General features: G+C 45.5%; 1 protein-coding gene across 2 annotated transcripts in view; it reads left to right on the forward strand.

Moving 5' to 3' along the window:
• adamts3 (ADAM metallopeptidase with thrombospondin type 1 motif, 3) overlaps nt 1-26,217 on the forward strand; it is a 167,024-nt gene that overhangs the window by 82,196 nt on the left and 58,611 nt on the right. For both annotated transcript variants that reach the window (XM_015960279.3, XM_070555619.1), the window contains 7 exons: nt 7,974-8,057; nt 8,687-8,843; nt 15,492-15,597; nt 17,842-17,985; nt 18,074-18,206; nt 24,499-24,612; nt 25,334-25,479. In XM_015960279.3, coding sequence (XP_015815765.3) covers nt 7,974-8,057; nt 8,687-8,843; nt 15,492-15,597; nt 17,842-17,985; nt 18,074-18,206; nt 24,499-24,612; nt 25,334-25,479 — 884 coding nt within the window. The remainder of the gene's footprint in view (nt 1-7,973; nt 8,058-8,686; nt 8,844-15,491; nt 15,598-17,841; nt 17,986-18,073; nt 18,207-24,498; nt 24,613-25,333; nt 25,480-26,217) is intronic.

Raw genomic sequence — 26,217 nt, forward strand, 5'->3', positions numbered from 1 at the left:
ACAGAGTTGCAGAATATCTGTGTGGATGTTTTGATGCTGGTTTTTATGACTTTTGTAGTTTTTTCTCATCTTTGCATTGCAGGATTCATGCATGGAACATTTCTGACCATCTTTTTTTTATCTTTGCTGATGGAGCTCGCTGTGCAGATAAAAAGTGACGTTTCGGGCGGCTGTCCCGGCGATCGATAAGAACCTGAGGTCTGTCACGACGGTGTCGAATGTTATTACGCGTCACCTCAGTCTCCACGAGACTCTGTCTAAGAAAGGTTGTGTCCAGCCCCATTGGTTATCTGTCCGGATGACACCTCTGAGCAGGAACAGATTCTAGTTTCAGGTGGTTTTACTGTTTTGATGAAAACCAGAGATTAATGCAAGAAGAAGAAATAAGCCAATCAGGAGCAGATCGCGGGGGTTTCTTCACAATTTTACGTTATTCTCATAAATGCATCATTTCATATTTACAGTGAATGTGGGCAAAGTGTGACTCATGCATGTAAATTAGCATCTGGCCTTTCTTTGAGCATGAATGCTATATGCTAATGAGCATGGGCCCTCTGAACATCACCGCTGTTCTCCACTCGGAGCCGGAGGCTGTTTGACTGAGGAGAGGAGCTGCTGTTACACAGGGAGCGTCACACCTCTGAAGCTACAGATCATTTCTCTGGTCTTTAAGATGTGAAGGAGTTGTGTACTCCATTGTTGCTCAGACAGGGTATCCGCGGGTCCTTGAAAAGTCTTAAATTAGCTTTTACAAATTTAAGGCCTTAAAATCCTTAAAAATGACAAATAATCCTTAAATAAAGTTTCCAACGGTCTTAAATGACCAAAGACCCAATAAACAAGATTCTTTTATTCAGAATCAGAATCAGAATAGGTTTATTGCCATTGTCAGTGAACAAACAATTGACAAACTAGGAACTTGCTTCGGTACTAATGTGCTACATATAACATGAATAATAAGATTAACTTTAACTTTAATTTAATTCTATTTTTAAAGTCCCATTAGTTGTCACACACACAGGTGTGTGTGTGCGAAATTTGTTCTCCACATTTGACCCATCCCCTGGGGGAGCGGTGAGCTGCAGACACAGCCGCGCTCGGGAACCATTTGGTGGTTTAACCCCCCAATCCAACCCTTAATGCTGAGTGTCAAGCAGGGAGGCGTTGGGTCCCATTTTTTCAAAGTCTTTGGTATGACCCGACCGGGAATCGAACCCTGATCTCCCAGTCTCAGGGCGGACACTCTACCACTAGGCCACTGAGCTGGTCATAGAATAAATATAATAAATAGAATAAAATATAATTAAAAAAAAACTAGAATAAAACTTTCAGCTATAAAAAATGGCAGGTAATGGTAACATGGCCGATAACGTGATGTTGTGTCGAGTACAGAAGACCAGCATGGTCGTGTATTTATAAGCTGTTCACAAGTCTAACGGCAGATGGAAAGAAGCTGTTCTTATGGCGGGAGGTTCTGGTCCGGATGGACCGTAACCTCCTGCCTGAGGGAAGCGGCTCAAAGAGTCTGTGACCCGGGTGAGAAGGGTCAGCTGCTATCCGACCTGCACGCCTCCGAGTTCTGGAGACTTACACGTCCTGGAGAGATGGAAGGCTGCAGCCAATCACCTTCTCAGCAGAGCGCACAATGCGCTGCAGTCTATGTTTGTCCCTCACCGTGGCTCCAGCTTACCACACAGCGATGGAGGAGGTGAGGATGGACTCAATGATGGCCGTGTAAAACTGCACCATCATCTGGGCCGGCAGCTTGGCCTTTTTCAACTGCCGCAGAAAGTCCATCCTCTGCTGGGCCTTTTGATCAGGGAGCTGATGGATGGCTCCCACCTAAGGTCATGTGTGACCTATTCCTATAAAGTTTTCATGAATTTCTAGATAGTGTTCAGCATTTTTTGTGTATGATGTTGGCGTAAGCGAAACCGTACACATTCAGTTGGTTGTGGAAGGGGGCTACTTTTAGATGCGCACATTAGCTGGTTAAGCTAGTGGGAGCTTGCGCCATGGGGAAGTGCAAGTTTAATGGTAACTGGATGGTTAATCCCACGTTCGCGACGTGGTTAGCAGCGGTTCCAGGCAAAAGCTGGAAATTATATCTTAAATTTGGTCAAAGTGGCCTTAAAAAAAGGTCTTAAAGTCTTAAATTTGGTCTCCTTAAACCCGCAGAAACCCTGTCGGAGTAAAGCCGCTCCTCATCACCAGAGCTGAGGTGGTTTCAGCACCTCTCCACGGTGTGTCCTGATCACCTCCCTCCTCTAGCCGGATCCACGATCCTCTGCAGAGATCATTGATCCGTTCTGACCTTGGAGGAGGAGCTGGAGAGTGTTTCTGGGGAGTGGTTTGGGCTTCTCTGCTGGACCTGATAGCTCCACGACCCGATGGACAGTTTACAACAAAGACATGAAGCCCATCTCCTAGTTTAAGGCCGTTTCTAGATTTTTGTACCAGAAAAACCTCACGTGGTCCTAACTCCCTGATAAACTTGTTGAGTTTGTTCTGATAGAATAAGTTAGTTTGTGGATCAGATGCTGAGACTGAGCAGGCAGCAGCCAGTAAGTCATGCCAAAACCTGAGTCTCTACTTCATCACATCCAAAAACAAATCAATCCGTTTGGGTCTTCCTGCTTTGGTCACGTTTTATCTGTCATCGTTTCCCGCGAGGAGCTTTTCCACGCGTGAAGGTGTTGTTCCAGACTCCGTCTCAGGATGCGTATTAAACAGCTGGTGTGTTGTTTCAAATACGATTGTGTGCACAGGCTGAGCTGACGGCGTATTTCACCCAAAACAACCCTCACCTCAGAGAATGAAGACGTGGCAACCGGAGAGGTCCTTTTAGTGCGGATCCGACAGCATCCCGGTCCGTTGGTGCAGACGGACGTTATGAATCTGCTGCAGCTCGTTGGTCTGATTTAAGGTGTTTCCACCAGAATTTGGAGCCATTCCTTCAGTTCAGGCAGAAGACGATTAGTCACGTCCCATTCCTGCTGGCTCGGAGTCAGCAGCTCTTTTTGTTAGACTGGGATGAGGCCAAGCCTCAGCCGGACTTGTTCTGTCACACGGAACCGTCTCCTGATGGACCCGTCTGTGTGCACGGAGGCGTGGTCGGGTTAACAAAGAGAAGCCTCTCTTACACACACACACACACACACACACACCACACACACACACACACACACACACACGCTCATCGCTGGAGCAGTTTGGTTATTTAAAGTGTGAATCGAGGTGACAGGATTAAATTTAAGCACCGCTGTCGGCCCTTTAGCTGCTCGGTCTGTTCCGTTTATCACGGCTAAAAAACCTATGGTGCAAAAGTCCGTCTGTGTCAGTGATCCAGCTCAGACTGCGAGACCCTCTAAAGGCATAGGAACCCTGTGCAGCTGTTCTGGAGTCATCAGCTGTGAGTCTGAATCATCACTATTATAACAAATATGTCCGACTTCACGTGGGAGGAGTCTGCCTCGTAGATTAGCTTCACCTTTTAGGTTAAATTAGTGACATCGGGGAACTTTTGCACCACATTCTAGTTTTTCCTGTTTCACCTGGACTTTAAAGCGTGGCTTGTCAGCCCGGTTGTCTGAATCATCCAACAATCATTCAAACGTAATGAATGAATCAGAATCTGCTTAGTTAGCTTTTTGTTTTGTGTTTCTCCCTGAGTGATGGAAACTTTAGAGTGTTTTCTTGTTTTGTTTTGAGGCGTTGGCGCAGGAATGAGGTTGTGCAGCGTTCACCTTCCGCTTTTACATCAAGCTCTGTGGTGGAGCGTCCAGAAGTCTTTCTCCAAGTCCCAAACTTTCATTCTCCAGGTGGATAAAATGCGTCCCTCTTTGGACGTCCACGTTTCCTTAGCCAGTGGCGGTTTTACCATTAGGCAAAGGTCCGCGGCCGCCTGGGGCCCCCTTATGTCAGGGGGCCCCCCAGCCCTGACTGCTGGCACCCCTCTGTTAATGCCACAACGGACCATTCCTTTAAGACGCCGATGCACAAACAGGAAGTGATTGGTAGCCATTCCACTCCAATCCAGTTGGTGGCAGTAATGCACCAAATTGTTGTTTGCCAAGTGCCATAAGACCGCGAATAAGAAGAAGAAGAGATGTGGGAGCGTTCGTAACAAACTCGAAGCAGTAGTCCCAACATGAAGCATGAAACAGAGTTATCCTAGTGGCTCCAATAAGAGAAAGAAGCAGCTTGCTTTAAAAAAGCTTATCTTCACTTCCAAAAATGACGTCATTTTTCTATGTAAACATCAAAAGGAAGCAGAAAGGAAAGACAATGGAAAATGTTTAAAGGGAGGAAAACATAGAGCAAAATAGAAAATAGAAGAAAAAAAAGAAAGGCAAAAGCACAGGAGCACTGACAGGAAGAAGAAGGCACTCAAAGGGAGAGACAGACAGGAAAAAGAGGACAAATAAAAAGTGAAAATAACTCGTGTCAGAAGAGGGGAGAGTTTCGCAAATCCAGTTAAAGATAAGATTGTCGAAAATTTAGTGTAAGGGGCCCCATGCCTGTGTTCACCTTGAGCCCCCAAATTGCTGAATCCGCCCCTGTCCGTAGCAGCTTTCGTCCGCTTTATTAACGCCAGGCGAACGTTTAGTTTCAGCAGTAAACAGCTTATTGTTGACCTCTGAGGGTCACCTAGGAGCCATCTTTGAAACAGCCTACTTTTCAGTTTTTGTACAAAATAAAATTTCAGCTTTATTGTGTGAAAGGTCTGCGTTTATTTTAGTGAGTTGGAGGAAACTCGCACGTGCATGTAGAGAAAATGCTACTTCAGAGTCCTCAGGTGGGTTTTGAACACGCAACCTTCTTCCTGCAAGGCAGCAGAGCTACTGCATGTGAACTCAGGGCCAAAAACCTTCTGCTGTTTGTGACCAAACTTTATTTTTCTGACAGTTTGAGACATGAGTGGTCGTCCGGGCGCCCCATTGAGCTTTTATTCTCGCTGTTTTTGTCTTTGGAGGAGAAATAAACAGCCTCCCGACTCGGTGACTAATCACATCTAATAATTGTGATTAAGAGTTATTTTTCCCATAATGGAGGCACCTGACGTTCCAGTGCTTTTAGGACTTTGTTTTCCCATAGAAACTGTTTTGTTTTGCTGAGTTTTAAAAGTCTGGGTTCAGCTGCATCACAGGAACTTTAGGATTCTAGTTTAAAGTGACTTTGACAACTAAAAAGCTCAAAACAGCCATAAATGGAAGTAAACGATACCAAAGAGACACGACGGCCCTAAAGAGCAGGAACAGAGAAGCAGAACGACTACGAGAGACTCCCGGTCTAAAACAGGTGTTTTTCCACCGCTGCCTTCGGGAGCGTCTCAGCCCCGTGAACGCCCTCATCAATATGCTCTCCCTCCCTCTGAGATGCAGCGCTGTTTTGTGTCGGTGTGATGGATCAGAGCGTGAACACATCAGATTCAGCTGAGGAGATGAGTCCTGCTGCAGCTGCACGGAGGAAGCTGTTAAGAAAATGCAGCCTTGATGTTTTCAGAGCGAGCCGATCGGTGTCTGATGACACGTGGTGTGGGTTTAAATCTGCCTTTGTGTGTGTGTGAGTGTCTAAATCACACACACGCACGCACACACACTCAATTCAATTAAAAAATACACACACACCCCTACACACACACACACACACACACACACTCATACACACAAACACACATACACACACACACACAAACTCACACACACAAACACACATACACACACACACACACACAAACTCATACACATACACACACACACACACACACAAACTCATACACACACACACACACACACACACACACACACACACACACACACACACACACAGACTAACTCATACACATACACGCGCACACACACACACACACACAAACTCATACACACAAACACACATACACACACACACACACACACACACACACAAACTCATACACACAAACACACATACACACACACACGTGCACACGTACACACAAACTCATACACACACACACACACACACACACACACACACACACACACACACACACACACACGTACGCACGCACACACTCAATTCAAAAATACACACACGCACACCTACACACTTACCCCGGCTTTCCACAGGAGCCGTCAGCAGCACGTTACTGCAGCAGCACGTCATAGCTGCTGATAGGAACCGCTGTGGTCAACAGAACCTTTTCCACTGGAGCCGTCGGCAGCCGGCAGCAGCGCGAGTCGGCCGCGTCTCAGGAGCAGCATGTCGCGGCCTTTACGCGCCGGTTCTATTTCCTACGCGCGACGCCTCTGAAACGGGTCAAGTTCGACATTTTTGGGGAAGGAAAGACAGGAAATCGGACGCGGAAATGGAGAGAAGCTTCCGAGATTTTCAGAATAAAGAAACGTACTGCCTTCTGGTTGCTTTACTTTAAAAAAGGTTACTAACTGTGCGGCCCCGTGAGAAGTTATCACCTAGCTAGCGGTCTCTTTTGTTTTTCAGGTCCGTATTGGCGATTATAAAACGGACAGAATATAAAAACACAAACATTTTGGAGCCATGTTGTAGTTTTCTCCTGCTTGTTGTTGTGTTTACTGACGAAGTCATTCGTGTGACTTCGTGCTCGGTCGGTGACAGCTGCTCCCCTGCTGCGTCGCGTCTCGTGGGAAGGGCCAAGCAGCAGCTAGACGTGCTGCTGCAGTAACGTGCTGCTGACGGCTCCCGTGGAAACCCGGGGTTACCCACACATATACACACACACACACAAACTCATACACTCACACACACACACACACACACACACACACACACACACACACACACACACACACACACACACACACACACGCAAACTCATACACGCACACACACACACGCGCACACGTACACACAAACTCATACACACACACACACACACGCACACACACTCAATTCAATTAAAAAATACACACACGCACACCTACACACACACACACACACACACACACACACACACACACACACACAAACTCATACACACACACACACGCACACACAAACTCATACACATACACACACACACACACACACACTCAATTCAATTCAAAAGTACACACACGCACACCTACACACACACACACACACACACACACACACACACACACACACACACACACACACACACACACACACACACACACACACACTCAATTCAATTCAAAAGTACACACACGCACACCTACACACACACACACACACACACACACACACACACACACACACACACACACACACACACACACACACACACACACACACACACTTTTAGCCAAACCGCTTCATGGAGAATGTGAAGTGGGTGTGGGGGAACTACTGATGGAGGAGGGTTTAGCAGCAGGTTTGACACGTTTCTGTCTTACCTCCTCCAGAACAGCGACAGATGGTGCAGTGAGACAGATGTTCAGTGAGACAGATGTGCAGTGAGACAGATGTGCAGTGAGACAGTAAGTTCAGTGAGACAGATGTTCAGTGAGACAGATGTTCAGTGAGACAGATGTGCAGTGAGACAGATGTGCAGTGAGACAGTAAGTTCAGTGAGACAGTAAGTTCAGTGAGACATCAGCGTCCCAAAGCAAATTAAACGTCCGCCCCTCTCCTGGAGGATAATCAGGTCTTCTTGTTCGCGGTGGCAGGAGGCCGAGCGAGATGTCGATTTGTTCGCTGACTGGCTGTTCGATGTTGGGTCGATTGTGTTCCTCACAACAGATCTGAACTTAACACGACGTTTATAGGTCATCTGTCATTGACCTCTACTTCTAGAGATGAACAAACTTTGGAGGTGGAGTTGAATCTGCAGAAAGAAGTGAGTTTTTAGATGATGGTTCCTGAACTACTGAACCCATCAGAGTAGTCATTACTGTCAGTTCTATCGACGGCTGTGGTTCAGCCGGACACGGATGGACCCGGACCGGGCCTTCCGACACAGCATGTAAACGACGTGTTTCTGCTTCCAGGTGAACGAGATCTACCACGACGAGTCGCTGGGGGTCCACATCAACGTGGTTCTGGTCCGGATGATCATGCTGGGGTACGCCAAAGTGAGTGTGAACACGTGGTTACAGTCGTCGTTCTCTAGGTCCGTGACTTCAGATGGTGATTTTCTTTTTGGGACATCTGCTTCACGAAATCCTCCAAACGAGCGAAACAACATAATTATGGGCTAAATGGGTTGTTTGTTGCCACTCTGGTGATGCGATGCGAGAGTCATAAACATTGATGTGAAAAACAATCCTATTGGTGGAGGTTTTTAGACATGTGAGAGAACCACCGTAGTCGTTTTTATATCTTTATAGCGGAACTATGTTGGAACGATGTTAAGAGGCATGAAAAAGTCTTTAAAGCTAGCTTGTTTTCCAGATTTAAGATAAACCTTCTACTGTTTGCTTCCTTTAAGCGCATCCGACAGCGAGTAGATCCGCAAAAAATATGCATGATTATTTAATTTGGACGACCAACGCATCTTTAGATCAAATCCATCAAAATCATTCATTTTTCTTCCACGCTGATTCCGGCCGACCCTAGCTCCTCTCCAGCTTGAGCCCTCAGTGGCGCTCGTTCTCTCTCCACAGAATGGGAATAATGATGTGTTATTTCTGGCTGCTGCTTGAGAAAATCAGAGTCGTGTTGAGCTGGGGTTTTATTTTTATTTTTTCCTCTTGTGTGTCAGTCCATCAGCCTTATTGAAAGAGGAAACCCGTCACGCAGCCTGGAGAACGTGTGCCGCTGGGCCTTTGTGCAGCAGAAAGGTGACCCTGATCACGCCGAGCACCACGACCACGCCATTTTCCTCACCCGCCAAGGCTTCGGCCCCACGGGCATGCAGGGTAAGGCTGCAAAGGACAAATCAGCGCCGCGGTGGGTTCGCCTGCAGCGCTCTGAGCCGCCCTGTGATTAGAACCCGAGCAGAGGTTATCCATCAACACGGCAGTGATCAGACCGGAAACGGTCCTGACGTGGATTCCTGCAAGGGTCAAAGGTTATCTCGTTTTCAAAATGTGAATCAATGAGTCACATGTTTAAACTCGGGTGTTAAAACCATCTAAGTTATTTAGTTTTCCATTCATTGCTGGTTGTTGCTGCTAAACCAAAAGCTTTAAATAAAACCTTTAATAATGTGAAACATAGAACTTATGAGGGATTAAAGCCGCTAGGAGTTGAATGCAACAGCCCGTTTTTTCCTCTCTGTTTACGTCTGCTGCTCCGACGAGACTCTGAGCTGGTTTACGCACAAAATCACAATAAAGCACTAATTGGTAGAAAACAGATCTATATCTATTTAGCCACCAAAGCAGGAAAATGACACAACCGGTGTAATTAAGCTTCTTGTGTTACACGTGAAGCTGAAACCAAAGAGCGTTTAAATCAGATGGGTTTGGGTGTGGGGGATGCTCTCGCTAAAACACCTGAGAGAACATCTCACGGTTCTGATCAGCGGCTTCGTGTTTCTGATTCCCACGAAGAGGAAAGTAAAAGATGTTTTTGTTGATTTTGTGAAGCGTTGGCTTTGATGTTTTGGCGCATTAAGGTGAAACACGATCGGCTTCAAACTAAACGTAAAGTTGGAGACGACGTTGGCAGAGGGGGGTGCCCGCCTCGTAACTGGAGGGTTGTGGGATCGAGTCTCTGTCACAGTCATTTTGTCCTTGAGCAACACACTTAACCGTTTACCAAGTTCACTGAAAACCGATAACTCTGCATCAATCAGAACCTTCCAGTACAGTTTAAATGATTTCAGATGAACCAGAAGAATAACAGATGTGAACAATATGATGGTGGATGGATGGATGGATGGATGGATAATGGATGGATGGTTGATTGGATGGATGGATGGATGGATGATTGGATGAATGGATGGATGGATGATGAATGGATGGATGGATAGATGGATGGATGATGGATGGATGGATGGATGATGATGGATGGATGGATGGATGATGATGGATGGATGGATGGATGGATGGATGATGATGATGAATGGATGGATAGATGGATGGATGGATGACAGATGGATGGATGATGATGGATGGATGATAGATGGATGGATGGATGGATGGATGATGATGGATAGATGGATGGATGATGAATGGATGGATGGATGGATGGATGGATGATGATGGATGGATGGATGATGAATGGATGGATAGATGGATGGATGGATGGATGATGAATGGATGGATGGATAGATGGATGGATGATGAATGGATGGATGGATGGATGGATGGATGATGATGGATGGATGGATGGATGATGAATGGATGGATAGATGGATGGATGGATGGATGGATGATGATGGATGGATGGATGGATGGATGATGATGAATGGATGGATAGATGGATGGATGGATGACAGATGGATGGATGATGATGGATGGATGATAGATGGATGGATGGATGGATGATGATGGATGGATGGATGATGATGGATAGATGGATGATGATGGATGGATGGATGGATGGATGATGATGATGGATGGATGGATGGATGGATAGATGGATGGATGATGATGGATGGATGGATGGATGATGATGGATGGATGGATGACAGATGGATGGATGATGATGGATAGATGGATGGATGATGATGGATGGATGAATGGATGATGATGGATGGATGAATGGATGGATGGATGATGATGGATGGATGGATGATGATGGATGGATGGATGGATGGATGATGATGGATGGATGAATGGATGGATGGATGATGATGGATGGATGAATGGATGGATGATGATGATGGATGGATGGATGATGATGGATAGATGGATGATGATGGATGGATGGATGGATGGATGATGATGATGGATGGATGGATGGATAGATGGATGGATGATGATGGATGGATGGATGGATGATGATGGATGGATGGATGACAGATGGATGGATGATGATGGATGGATGAATGGATGATGATGGATGGATGAATGGATGGATGGATGATGATGGATGGATGGATGATGATGGATGGATGGATGGATGATGATGGATGGATGAATGGATGGATGGATGATGATGGATGGATGAATGGATGGATGATGATGGATGGATGGATGGATGGATGAATGGATGGATGGATGATGATGGATGGATGGATGGATGGATGATGATGGATGGATGAATGGATGGATGATGATGGATGGATGGATGGATGGATGATGATGGATGATGATGGATGGATGGATGATGATGGATGGATGGATGGATGATGATGTATGGATGAATGAATGGATGGATGATGATGGATGGATGGATGGATGGATGATGGATGGATGGATAGATGGATGGGTTAGGGCTTCAGGGCGGTTGTTTTTCAGCCTCCTGAGTGAATAAAGTAGATGTGGTTTATAAATCCAGGTTTTGTGTTTCGTCGTGTAAAGTTAAGGTCTGTTGGGAAAATGAATCAGATCCAGCAATCGTCCCTGCAGATTGGTCAGATGTGTTCGGGGACATTAGGACCTGATTGGTTCTGTGCGTTCCTGTAGGACTACTAGTCGTCTGTCTGGGGAAAACATGGTCGTCTGCTGAGCTGCTGCCGGATGTTTTGGGCCCCGCTGGAGGCCAGATGTCATTAAGCCTCTGCTGGTGTGTGTGACTTGTTTTAAAATGGAACTATTCCTCCGGGCTGCTATAAACAAACTGGCTTATGAGATCTTTGCCCGCCGACAGTCAGCCCACATTAAGGAGCTGATGACAAAGATGTGATTGAAACACATTTTGTAGCTCATTCATTTAGATAAAGCAGTAAAAACCAAGATTTTCCAACTATCATCAAACACGACGAGCAGGAAAGGACTAGAGCACATTTCCTGCATAGCAACACAATGTGCTTTACAGTAATAAAATAACCACTCACTCACCAGCATTGTAGCGTGATGAATTGTCCATTTCTGACCTAAAGGCCCTGCTCTAGTTGCTCTGCCCAAGCAGAAACGCAAGTTTCTGACACAAACCTCTTCTGCAGGACATGGGCCAAGGCCACCCATGCTCTGTGCTCTTATCTATACGGCTGCTTCTCCGGACAGCACAGGAAAGAAGAAAGAAGGCATAATTCTTTCTCTTTCAATAATAATCAAATAACTTTGTTAGTCCAAATAATCATGTGAAGCTCAATTTCAATCATTCTGTGAAATGAGAATTTTAATTACTTGATATTATAATCCTAAGATAGTATATAATAAAAATATAACTTTTAAATATTGACACTAGACTGATCACACATAATGCTAAAGTCACATGACACGTTTCCTTTTTCTGATCCAATCAGAACCTTCCAGATGTAAATCCCCATTTGTTGTCAAATCCTGATTTGACAGTAAATCAAAACATCCAAATTATAAAACTATGCCCCACGTCATCTTAACTTCAGCTCCAAGCGTTCTAGAGAAGTTATCGGAGTGGCCAATCCGTAACTTTCCTCTTAAAGCCGAAAGAACGTAACGACAAGCTGGATTAAATCTGTTGCATGTTCCACCTGCTGCAACGGCTCCTTCAGAATAAAAGCTGAACCATCACAACCCCTTCAGGGTCTCGCTGATGCCAATAAACTGTCGTGACCTGGGCGTAACTCAAGACAGGAAGGGTCGGCAACCGCTGCATATCTACAGGCGTCGGTTCCAAGAGGGTCTAAAGCTGGACCCCCGATATTCCGGATCTAAACGGGGACTTCCGTTGGGGTACGTAGACCGAAAAATGGCGTCTCAATGTGTGTTGTCATCTCAAACCAAAGCTTGCTGGTTCTGAACATATTTCACACACACACCATCCTCGGTCTCACTCCACCTTAGTTACATCATACACATTGTGTTTAAAGTTATTCTTGTTTAAATTGTTTAGAAATAAGTCTTTTAACTTTTTAAACCTGACTCTCTCTTTCTTGGAGTTGATACGAAGTGTTGCTCAATCCCTGCAATAAAAAGATCCGGTCTTCCGGTTAAATTTACTCAAAGATCCATTAAGGTGATATTTCATATTTTATGATATTTCACATCCTATGGTTTCTAATTAAATGTAAGAACATCTTCTCTACAGTGTATACACACTTAAAATAAACAACAACAAAAAACGAATACAAACACATAAAACAGAGACTGAGCTACAAGTAATTAAAGCAGCTAAAACTTTACAAACTCTCATCTAGAAATGCTGACTAAAAATAAACAACTGAACAATAAAAGAGAATAAAAATAAAAACAACAGGACAACCTAACCATAGGCTTGTTTTTAACTTCAGTGTGGCTGACCCCAACCCTCAGGCCGAAAGGCAGAGGATTCCAGATGTTTGGTGCATACGCGTAGAATACATGACCAACCTGATGTCCTCGGACTCGATCAAAATAAAATACGTCAATTAAAACAACAACTTATAAAAAATACGAGTTCAAACGAAAGAAAGCTCCAAACTGCGTCAACGTGAGAGAAACAGGACGATGCTTCAAAAGCTCCGATCTTCAGTTTCCTTCTTATTAAAACAGACGGCTGTGACCAGAACAATAGATTGTTGACCGACTTTTGAGTCGCGCCGCTGTGTGAGACCAACACATTCTCACACCCAAAGCATCCAAATATGACGCGTGTGACCAAGCCTCAATATATGACGATTCGGGATGCCCCATCGCGTCAGGAGATGACGATCAGGGACACGTGGCTCCGCTGGTGTCAGTGTTTTGACACTCGCAGTCACACGGACATTTTTCGACTATTTAACCTTCCCCTCACCCCAATCCTAACCTTAAGGTCAGTAACTGTGACCCTAAGGTTAGGATTGGGGTGAGGGGAAGATTAAGTAGTTCACAAGTCGTTCTAATATCCGTCTCACCACCGGCGTCGGATACCGACGATCTGGGACGGTGCATCATCAGTGTGTCCCTGATCGTCATCTCCTGACGCGCTGGGGCATCCCGAATCGTCATATATTGAGGCTTGGTCACACGCGTCATATTTTGACACTTTGGGTGTGAGAATGTGTTGGTGAGACGGCCCAGATGTGAGTGTCTTGTAATTAGGAGGCCGGAGAAGCGGCGAAGTGCAGGATTTTATTCTGGAATATCAATTAGCTTGTTTTCATTGTGAGGATTTGAAGCTGCCAGGTCGCAGACTCGACCGAGGACGAGTGTCTCTGAAGCGTCGTCCTAGATGAGAGTTTAACTCTGTGAACTAGTTTCAGAGGGTGCGTGCGTGCGTGTGTGTGTGTGTATGCGTGCGCATGTGTGTGTGTGTGTGTGTGTGTGTGTGCGCACGTGCGTGCATGTTCGTGTGTGTGTGTGTGCTTGCATGTGCGTGTTTATGTGTGTGTGTGTGTGTGTATATATGTGCATATATGTGTGTGCATGTATGTGTGTGTATATTTGTGCATATATGTGTGTGTATATGAGCATATATGTGTGTGCATCTATGTGTGTGTGTATATATGTGTGCATATATGTGTGTGTATATGTGTGTGCATATATGTGTGTGCATATGTGTGTGCATATATGTTTGTGCATGTATGTGTGTGTGTATATGTGCATATATGTGTGCATATATATGTGTGTGCATCCCACAGTCCAAAAACATGACTGTTAGGTTGATTGTTCTGTCTAAATTGTCCTTAGGTGTGAGTGTGTGTGTGTGTGTGTGTGTGTGTGTGCATGATTGTTTGTCCTCTATGTCTCTGTGTTGCCCTGTGATGGATTGACTCTCTGTCCAGGGTGTACCCCACCTGATTGCCCATTGACCGTTGGATATAGGCACCAGCCCCTCCCCGTGACCCTGCGTGGACAAAGCGGGCTCAGAAAATGGATGGATGGATGTGTGTGTGTGTGTGTATATGTTTATATATGTGTGTGCATGTGTGTGTGTGTATATGTGCATATATGTGTGTGCATGTGTGTGTGTGTGTATATGTGCACATATGTGTGTGCATGTGTGTGCATGTGTGTGTGTGTGTATATGTGCATATATGTGTGTGCATGTGTGTTTGTATATGTGCACATATGTGTGTGCATGTGTGTGTGTGTATATGTGCATATATGTGTGTGCATGTGTGTGTGTGTGTATATGTGCATATATGTGTGTGCATGTGTGTTTGTATATGTGCACATATGTGTGTGCATGTGTGTGTGTGTATATGTGCATATATGTGTGTGCATGTGTGTTTGTATATGTGCACATATGTGTGTGCATGTGTGTGTGTAGTTGTGTGTGCATGTGTGTGTGTGTATATGTGCATATTTGTGTGTGCATGTGTGTGTGTGTATATGTGCATATATGTGTGTGCGTGTGTGTGTGTGTATATGTGCATATGTGTGTGTGCATGTGTGTGTATATGTGCATATGTGTGCACGCGAGTGTTTGTGTGCATAATAAGCTCAAAGTCCGTGTGGAAATAGACTTCATCACTTAGGCTCAAATCTTAGGCCTTCATAAATGCATAAAAGCATCAAATTTGTTTTATTTATTTTTTATAACGCTAACTTTTAACCCCCCACCCCCAGGTTATGCTCCGGTCACAGGAATGTGCCATCCGGTCCGAAGCTGCACTCTCAACCACGAAGACGGCTTTTCTTCTGCCTTTGTCGTGGCTCATGAGACAGGACATGTGTAGGTGCACCCTCGCACGCACACACACACACACACACACACTTGTTTATATGGTGTAGGTGACTTAATGTTGGAGTGCAGGGAACTTATTGTCCTGTTTTATTACAGGCAGCTGTTCTCTGAGGCCCGGCTGTCTGTTCTTTAGGGATGGATCCGTCACATCCTGTGTTGCTGCTCCTGAGTAACGATCGTAAAGAACTAAAACTCAAACTAACAGTAGAGCTGTGAAAACGAGCTGCGTGATCACTGAATATTGCTCCGTTAGAAATGGAACGAGAATAATGAGTTATTGCTTTTTTAGCATTTTTGATTGACAGTCTCATTATGTGGTAAAATGAACCTCAGCTCAGCCGCCGTCTGAACCGAACCGTGGAGGAGTTTGTTCAGACTGCTCGGCAACAAGGCTGCAAGGAATTACGGCCACGATGTCTCCCGCTCCTTCATTTGAGTTTAGAGTTCATCTGCAGCAGCGCGTTCAAGACATCAACCTAAAACATCTCATAACAACAAACTAGACGTGATCAAATCCTCCAGAGGATCAGCTGGCTGAGTCCTCGGTCCTCTCTGAGCAAATTTTAATATTCCTGTTTTATGAAGCAAAACTCGCAGTCTGCAGATCTTCAGTCCATCCTTGAAAAGATTAATTCATTCAATAAGATTTTTCTGTACAGGAGGAATTTTTCCCAAAAGGACGAAACTTCAACTTTAGTGTTTGCATTTAAAAATGATTTCTTTACTGTTAACGAACTCCTTTTCTACTGTTTCACTCTCAGCTGCAGACGTGAATTCCTGATTATGTAGATCTGCTCGTTATGTTTACTGTTTTAGCTGCAGCAGCTTCTTGGTGCATCTTTAACAACCGTCTGTAGAAAAAACAATCCTGGGAACTTTCTTCCCGTTGGTGGGCGTTCCCATGCATCCTTCCAGTGCAGATTTGGGTAACGTCCTGAGGGAATGGAGGGTAAACTGTGTTAACCTTTCCACATAAATCCCAGAGAGGACATCTGTGTTGGGATTGTTCTGTTCCATGCATCCGTCTCAGCGGAGCTCCAGAGTTTTAAAAGTAGCGCAAGGTGACCTGAATGTGGAGGACGTGGAACGTTCTCAGTCTGTAAGAGTCTGGAGCATTCGGTGACTCCACCCCCTCGCCAATCAGTGCTCGACCTCTTCTGGCGTCACGCTTTTGGCCAGGCTCGTTGTGGTTGGAGCTCTACTCGGGACGGGATTGTTCAAATCCGGCTAAACTCTGAATTTCTGACCATTACGGCTCGTTCCCTCCTCCCCACACAGGCCAGCAGAAAATCCACCACTGGTTTATTTGGCTGTCCACGGAGCGCCTTTGTTGTTTTTATTCATCTAAGTTTCCTCTTTCGTTTCGTGCGTCCATGTTTTGTTGGCTGCCTCTTGTGTTTCCTCCTCCCTAGCGGGATCATTTGGGACCTCTGTGTTGCATCCCACGGGACCCGTGAGGTCCCGATGCAGACCTCTGGTTAGAACCACAGCCAAGCTGCTACTGAAACAGAGGCAGCAGTCTGGAACCTGTCGCTACTGGAAACGGCTCGGAACCGGGCCGAGCTGATTTGAGCTGCACTGGGAAGGCTCTGGTAGAAGGCGTATTGTCGGCCTGCACAGTGCTGCATTTGCTGCGTCGTCCGCATCGTGGAACCGGGTCCAGCGGGCCAAAGGAGACCGGCCGTAGCAGGATCGTCTGGAAGTTCTGTTGTCACGTTATTAGTTTCACTTTATTCACATGTGAGGTGAAGTTTAGCTGCAGCTGAGTGAAAACATTCTCCTCTGCAGCCTGTTTGAGGTGATTTGATCAGATATTCAGAGACCTGGGTCTGGATAATTAGCTGCATCATTTTTAAATGTTTGTAGGGTTCCTTCCTTTTGGCTTTTGGTCTTCCTCGATGGAAAGATGGATGAAGAAGCCAGCTGTTTGCCTCCTGGTCAGCTGGTCCCGGAACCGTCTGAGTCCGTTTGGACAGAGACGCCAGTTGAGCTGGTGGATGTCCAGATTCAGCAGATAAAGGATTAGGATTGTTAAAAGCGTCCATGTGGGGAGCTATCTGATGACCCACGCTCCGAGTGTTCCACTTCAGCAGATCCCAACACCCTCTGTGGGTCAGAACCAGAACCGACCGCTTCTCGTCTGTCTGGGCGGGAGGAGATCTTTGTCTCAGGGTCAAAGGTCACTTTTCACTCCTGGTCCCTTATATGCTCTTTGTGCTTTTCCGGGTGCAGGTTGGGCATGGAGCACGATGGGCAGGGAAACCGTTGTGGCGACGAGACGGCGATGGGAAGCGTGATGGCCCCGCTGGTGCAGGCAGCCTTCCATCACTACCACTGGTCCATGTGCAGCGGACAGGAGCTCAGAAGATACATCCAGTGAGTTCCTTTAGCAGCAGCGGGCTTTTAGTCCCGAGGAAGGGTTGGTTGCATGCGTCAGTCTTACCTCCAGTCTCCTCCCCTTCAGCACATACAACTGTCTCCTGGATGACCCCTTCAAACACGACTGGCCACAGCTTCCTGAACTCCCGGGAATCAACTATTCCATGGATGAGCAGTGTCGCTTTGACTTTGGAGTTGGCTATAAGATCTGCACTTCGGTGAGCAAAACAGCTGAAGCTCTGCTTCTTTACTTCATACCCACTGTAACATTATTAATTTACATTTAATTAAGGACCGTAAGACATTAAAATTTCATATCTAGTATGAAATCCATCTTGCGGACACTGGGTTATTTAAATCAGAAGATTGGATCTTTTTAATGCAGGGATTTAGACAACACTTTGTATTAACTGAGAGACAAGAGAAGAGAGAGAGACCTTCAACCGTTTAAGATGATTTATTACTAAATAATTTCAAACAATTTAACATTACTAACTTTCTAATGATGGATGTTCTGTTTGAATGAGGTGTGAGATGGATGTGTGTGTGAACGAGTGTCATTCAGAACTCTCGTACCCGGAGAGACAAGTCTGAATGGGATGATGTTTTGTTTCTAACTGATCAGAGTAGTTTCATGACCACATGAGACGCCATTTGTCGCATCCACGTACACTCAGAATTGAGACCTCCGTACAGATCCGGATGCCAGGTCCACAGACCCTCCTCTGGTACTGGAGCCGATGAAACAGCGTAGACAGCACGACAAACCAGTCCTTGGATTGTCTCCAGGTAAAAAGCGACAGGTGGTTCACAGCGTCAAAAGGGGACCCTCCTTGGGTCAGCGAGTTCAGCTTTTATTCTGAAAGGAACCGTTGCTTGATTGGTATAAACAACAGATTTTTCCAGCTTGATGGTTCTCAGCTTAAAAAGAGAAGTACAGAATGGCCGGTCCGATACTCCGCTTAGCATGCGGTGAACTCCATGGGATCTTGAGAACTGAACTTAAGACGGCGTTGGAACTGTTTTATTAATCTGGATGTTTTTGATTCTGGACGAATCAAAGCCGACAGATTTATAAACACCACAGAGACTCTGCCACGCTTCAGACTAGGAAGGTTCTGATTGGATCAACAACAGCAATGTGTCATGTGATTGCTTACCTTACGTGTGTCAGTGTGTCTAGTGAACTAGATTAAGTCATATTACTTATTAAAACATATTAATCATAATATTGTGATTTCACAGATCGGTCACATGGTTATTATTGACTAACAGTTGTTTTGATTAGCTTTATTAAAGAGCAAGTCACCCCCAAATCAACTTTTTTTTGCTGATAAACTATATAAGCGAGTGTCTAATCGTGCTGCAGACACGTGTAGTCAATAGTTTGGTACTTCAGTGCATTTTAGTTCAAATTTAAATATTCTGCTTAAAACTGTCAGTGTTGTGTCATAATCAGGTAAAAACTATGCGCTGTATTTGAATTTAAATCTGCCACCGCTATTGGCTAAGAGGTATGCTATGATGTCAACTGGTACATTATGATGTCACAATGCTGTCGTGAACCTGTGTGTGTTTGTTAGCGGCTCCGCCCTCTCGGTCTGCCAGGCAACGGCATTTGTTGCATTTTTCAAACATGAAGTGGGAGTGGAGTAATACTCTGGTAGGGGGTGACTTGCTCTTTAAAAATAGAGTTCTTTGATTTAATAAAAGAAAAGAGTCTCTTCATCTTCTGTCTTCTGTCACTGGAAAGTAAACAGTTTAGAAGCAAATGCATGACCTTGAGGCTGTTTCATGCACTCTGGCGCTGTGTCAAAGGCAACTGTGGAAAAAGGTTAAATAACCTTGGAGGAGTAGCTCCTTCATCACGTTACAGCACACAGTCTGCAGCCAAAGGTGTAAACGTGACTGAAGCATGTAGAAGATATCCGAGGGAGGGAGAAGTTGACAGAGACTTCCGTCTCAGCCGAGACCCTCAGACTTTTCTTTGTGTTTAGAGGCGAACAGCAGAGGCGCTCGAGCGGCTTGTTCCAGAAAAACAAGCTAAGCGTTTTCATGACAGCGTCGGGTGGGTCTAGTGTTGATATGAGTGGAGTCGGGGACAATGAAACCCATTTCTAAGTCTTTTATTGTCCGATTTTCCTGCCGACTGACGGTTTCCACCTGACTTCCTCCATCTGCACAGAGCCGAGCGCCGGCGGCTTGGTCTCTTTTTGCCGTCGTCCGAAGTTTCAGCTGAAAAGGCTCGATAAGAAACACTTCCAGTGTCCTTTTTGTTTTATTTCCTCCTTTATAGGAAAATCGGGAATCTGGTTAAACCTTTCAAACCGCAGCGTCTCCATTTGGGAAGAATGGTTAGTTTTTCTTTATTCTGGAGGTTTTTCTACTAAGTTTCAAGCTTCAGATAAGCAGCTTTATAATATTAATAATAATAATAATTATTATTGCTGAGCATGAATCATGAACGCGGCGTTTTCCACACACGCGTTAATAACAGTTAGACCTTCACGTCTGCTGAAAACCTCCACCGTGAGCTCACTTCTGCTCCTGTTTTTGTCTTTTCTACTTGTAGGGATTCTTTGTGTTTCTGAATATTCCGACTCTTCATCCCATTTTCATCCCGTTGTTTCCCGCCGTGAGCAGCTTTTGGCTGCCGTGAAGCATTTCTGGCGCACAAACACCTCTCAGATATAGGAAGTCGAGCTCAGCAGGATGTGGAGACCAGCTGCCGCCAACACTTTCCTTCTGTCGCCTCCAATGTTTCTGGTTTCCTTTGACAGTGAAACCGTTTTCGCCGGAAGTCCAGAACGACCGCACACGCGCGCGCCTCGATAGCGTTCCAACCCCTCTGTAAACACAGAGCCAGTAGAAAACACTTTTCTGTGTTTCAAAAGTCACAGAACCGTTCTGCAAGCGGAGACCCCGAGGTTTAAGGGGGTGGGAGCAGCGTCGGGGCCGATCAGAGGCGCTCGTTAATCTCTGCAGGCTTCAGATGCTGGAGTCTCTTAATTCCTTAAATCAAGAGCTCAGAAGTGTGTCGGACGGAGGGAGGGAGGCGTTTTTAATCACCTAACCCTCTGAGTGCTGGAGAACAAAGCACACTGATTGGATGATTGGAGCCATCAAGAACAATGTGCTGAAGATGCCTTAAACGGGAAGAGCTTTTCTGAGTGAAGCTTCAGGAATTTGTTAAACGATAATTAGGAATACTCAACGCTGACGGCTGAGCGGGCAGAAATGAGCGGCTGGGTTCACGCTAAAGCAGCAGCAGCAGCAGGATGTGTGTTGGTTTCATTCGTGTTCGGGTTTTAGGAGATTAACTATAAGATTAAGTTATTTGTCGTACAGAGTTTTGGTGTCTGTGTTCCAACCCTCAGCCGCTGCCTGGGATGTGGATCATGGTGGAAACCATCCTGCAGGATGTTGTCCACAGGCAGCTGGTACCTTTTGTAACCGAGCGCGAGAACCTTGAGCCTCTTCTGCCCGGGTTTCGGGCAGAGCTCAGCACAGAGGCTGCCTCAGGGGTCGTTGCTAGGGCCCCTGTTGTTTTCAACGCGGGGCATCACCGGTATGACGACTGACTCGTGAATCTGAGAAGGCGCGGTCTCTGAAGGCTTGAGTGGACGGTGGCTGATGACCTCAGTTAGAATGAAAACAACAGATAGATGTAAAGATTACTGAAACTATTTAACTCGCATCTTAATGTTACTTAGTGCATCATAAAGCATTAATAAACAATCCTTCTATTAATGTTGTCGTTAATGATAAGTGCCCTTTAGGTTAGGACAGAGGGTGGGGGTGGCTGCTTAGTAATGCAGTTGTTAGTAGTTTATTAATGCTTAATAATGCACTAAGTAGCATTAATAAAGAGACCCTTCATGTTAAGCGTTACCAGTGTTTTTCAGACGGGTCCCAGCCAGATAAAGAAAAACAAAATAAACGACTAAACCTAAAATGTAAAGATGAACGTTAATAAACCTGATTTCTACAAATTATTTATATGATTAGAATAAACTCACCTGACTAAATAAAGAGAAAAACGCCACTGAAAAACTTTCTTTTGGTGTCGACATCACTGCTTTTTTCTAATGATAGAAGCAACACACACACACGTGCACGCGTGCGCACACACACACACACGCACACACACACACACACACACACACACGCACACACACACACACACACACACACACACACGCACGTACACACACACACAGTCACACACACACACACACACACACACACGCACACACACACACAGGCATGCACACACACACACACACACACACACACACACACACACACACAGGCATGCACACACACAGGCATGCACACACACACACACGCTCGCAAACACACACATACACACCCACAGACACACACACACACACACACACGCACACACACACACACACAGGCATGCACACACACACACACACACACATGTGCACGCGTGCGCACACACACACACAGTTACATGCACACACACACTTGCAAACACACACATACACACCCACAGACACACACACGTGCGCACGCACGCACGCACGCACACACGCACACACATACACACACCCAGAGACACACACGCGCGCGCACGCACGCACACACATACACACCCACAGGCACACACACGCGCGCACGCACACACACACACACACACACATGCACACCCTCGCCAGTTAGGAGGGAACATCTCATCAGGGTACCTGCAAACACCTCCAGCTAGAAGCTTTAAGGTCTCCGAGGCTGCAGCTGGAGGTGTTTTTGGATGAAAGTAAAGTCTGAGGAAAATATTTTTGTGTGGAGTCGGTTTGTAATTCCTCAGAATGATTTCACACGTGTTTTTGTGTAGAAGTAGAAAAATTCCCAAGCGATTCCAACCTTTAAACACGTTTAGACCATCGTCTTAACCTTTTATAGATCCAGCGTGGGTTACGGGATTTCACCCAAGCAATCATCAGAGATCACGCTATCACGGATGCGCCATGGCGCCGTCCCACCAGTCAGGGCGGGTTATTGTGACTGGCTGAGTATTGGCGTGTCCAAGAGCCAGAAACGACTCGGTCTCCTCTCGTGTTTACGACCAGATCTCTAGAACCAACGGGCGTGGTTTATGAAACTCACATCACCAGGTTGACTAGTTGTGCTAAATAAGGATAAACGTGTAATAAACTCAATAAGGTTGGTGAATTCAAAGCCGCTATATTTGAACAAATCAAATAAATTATGTTTAATTTTAGATAAATTCTGTTGTTATTTAGACGTAATCTAAATATTGAGGGTAGCAGTAAAAAACTATTATGTTATTGAATATATTTTTTTATAGTTTTTAACTAAAATTTCTCATTAAATGGAATAATTAGATAATAAATAGTTCTCTTTTTAAAGCTACACATATGTTATTACTGATATTATTTAAAGGATTAAATATCCGACACGATCCAGATTTTCTGCGGTTTCCTTTTGGACGTGCTAAGGCTCTGTTAGCGTTCATTGGCACAACCAGAGGGTTTAGTGATAAACTTCTGGTTGTTAGTTTGAGTTTATTTATATATTTTTAAGATTTAAAAGCTTTATTTTGTTAGGAATTATACTGCTAACTGCTAAATAATTGTCTCTCAATCACTTCTGATAATATGGATTGAATTTATTGTTTGTTTCTAGATTCTCGACTCCCGGACTACCGAAGACTAACTATATCCACTAGCGAGGAAAAAACATGCAGTTGGTTTAGCTAACTTCCTGATTGACTCTACGGAGCGACGACGCCAGATAGTTAAAACGTTGCGTCTGTAACCGATCTAAAGTCGGCAGCATCGGGTCGGGAGGTTTTCGTAGCGCGTCAGAATGATGAGAGTTTAGTGACACTCACAAAGGAAATGAGTGGAACAACCTACCGATCAGTGGATCCTGGCTTGATTCTGAGCTTTCAAAATAAAACGAGCCGTTCTCCGTAGCAAACCCAAACATATGATGGATTTCCGATCAGATCCTGATGACGTGACCCGAAGTCAGGCGTTTTGCATTTCTGACACGCAGCACAGAAGCAGTCGTTAAGAGGAACATTCTGACATTTGAAAACGTCAGACCTGCTAAAAGCTGCTGTGACCTTTATCTGATGCAGGGAGACGCTAGCGGGGACGTTTAGAGTCGGACCGATCAGAACCAGAACCAGGCTCAGAGCGACAGAAACGAACAAGCCTCTGTTTGTGCGCTTCGCTTCCTCTCTGCCCACCAATAACCTGCAGACGCTTTCAGATTACAGATCAAACCCAGCTGAATTCTGTCTCATTCATCTAATAATCTGCTGTAATCCCTAAAGAATTATACACTACATTCACAATGAAGAGTTTCGGATTAAGATCCAGAAGAAGTCCTCCTCAGATGTAACCCCTTCAACGCGGAGCTTTTGTTTCATCCCGAAACCAGGAAGTTGAGATCTGCTCACCTTTGCTGCAACTTTAAATAATCCTAATTCCATTTGTGTGTTTGATTCCGTTTCAGTTTCGTACGTTTGACCCGTGCAAGCAGCTGTGGTGCAGCCACCCCGACAACCCGTACTTCTGCAAAACCAAAAAGGGACCTCCTCTCGACGGGACCGAGTGCGCTCCTGGAAAAGTAAGTTTGGACCCTCTGAGTCGGGCGCCGACATGGGGGGGGTGGGGGGTGATGAACGTTTCTGTTTTCATGCAGAATCTACGGCAGGATGAGTCTTTCCTCTGCGTAACAGAAGCTGCTCATCCTAATAAACAAATCCAAACCGCTCCTGCATGGATTAAAGGTCCAACTGATGTTTTCCAAACATTAAAGGGACGCCAGGCAGTTTTGGCTTAAATCAGAAGTAAAGCCTATCTCCTCGCTGTGCGTTCGTCTTTTTAATTCCTTAATCTAACAGCTGGAATGTCTCCCCAGCCGTCCTCAGTGTCTGCAGGAGCGGTTCATCACTAAATCAAACAAATTAGCCGCGTTGGTGATCTAAAACATGCAGGAAACGTGCTGGAAGCTGAAACGTCGGCTGCCGCTGCTGGCAACGCCCGTGGCCAGTGGCCTCGCCTCTGTCAGGCCAGCTGTAGCTACGATGTAGCTCATCACCGCCAGTGTGTGAATGCATGTAGTGCAAAGCGCTTTGGAGTCGTCCAAAAGGCGCTGCACAAGACCAGGTCATCATGTAGGATGTGCAGAAGTCTCTGAAGACCACTCAGGTGCTCCCTCCCAGCTGAAAACTTGTGTCTTGATGTGGTTTGTTACGGCGAAGCTTCGTCACACAGCAGCTTTTCCTGAACGCTTTTCACTTCCTGTCCTTGTTTGTCTTCTTCTCTCCTGTTTCTCGTGCGTCTAGTGGTGCTACAAAGGCCACTGCATGTGGAAAAGCCCAAACCAGCTGAAGCAGGATGGCGCCTGGGGCTCGTGGAGTAAACACGGATCCTGTTCACGCTCCTGTGGAACCGGAGTACGCTTCCGAACACGACAGTGCAGCAACCCCGCGTACGTACTGACCACCCCCCACCCCCCGTTAAAAAATGAAATAAAGGCGTTAGAGGCTGATCGCACCAACAAAACAGAGCAAAGATTCATTTTAATATTAATCCTGTTTTTATAGGATGACCAGATCCAAGCCAAACAAATGTTGGACTGAGCGTTTGTGATTTTGTTGTTGTTGTTGTTGTTGTTGTTATGGCCATCACAAGGTTTCCATCCACCACCACAGTAACTCCACGTGGTTGTCAGAACCTGCCGGAGATTAAAATCCATGATAAAAACAATCATCGTCCCGCTTTAGAGGTTTCTTCCAACTACAGGAAACTTTTATTCCGTCTTTTGCCAAAAGATTTGGGAACAAAACTACATTTGTGTCTAAAACTTGTGGAATGTTTAGAAAATCGAGCCTCCCGGTGAAGAATCGCTGGATTAAAAGTTTCCGCACAGACTCGCCGGGACTCCTGTGAAGAGATTAAAACAACTTCAAAGTTTTCGAGCATCAAGCAGTTTCTTCACTCTGAACAGAAAAGATGGGGAAGCTTCGGAGAGATTCACCTGAGAAATTACTGCTGATCTGTTCATTTGAGGAGGATTAGAGACCTGGTCGCCATGACTGAGAACAAAAATGCGAGACAGGAAATAAGTGGCCAGGTAAACGTAATGGCTCTCAGAGACGACAGATTCATCAGGTTTTCTGCCACACGAGAAGCGAAATGGTCTTAAACTGGGATTAGTTCCTGCTTT

Source organism: Nothobranchius furzeri, chromosome 10 (genome assembly GCF_043380555.1).
Source record: "Nothobranchius furzeri strain GRZ-AD chromosome 10, NfurGRZ-RIMD1, whole genome shotgun sequence".
Classification (NCBI taxonomy): Eukaryota; Metazoa; Chordata; class Actinopteri; order Cyprinodontiformes; family Nothobranchiidae; genus Nothobranchius; species Nothobranchius furzeri.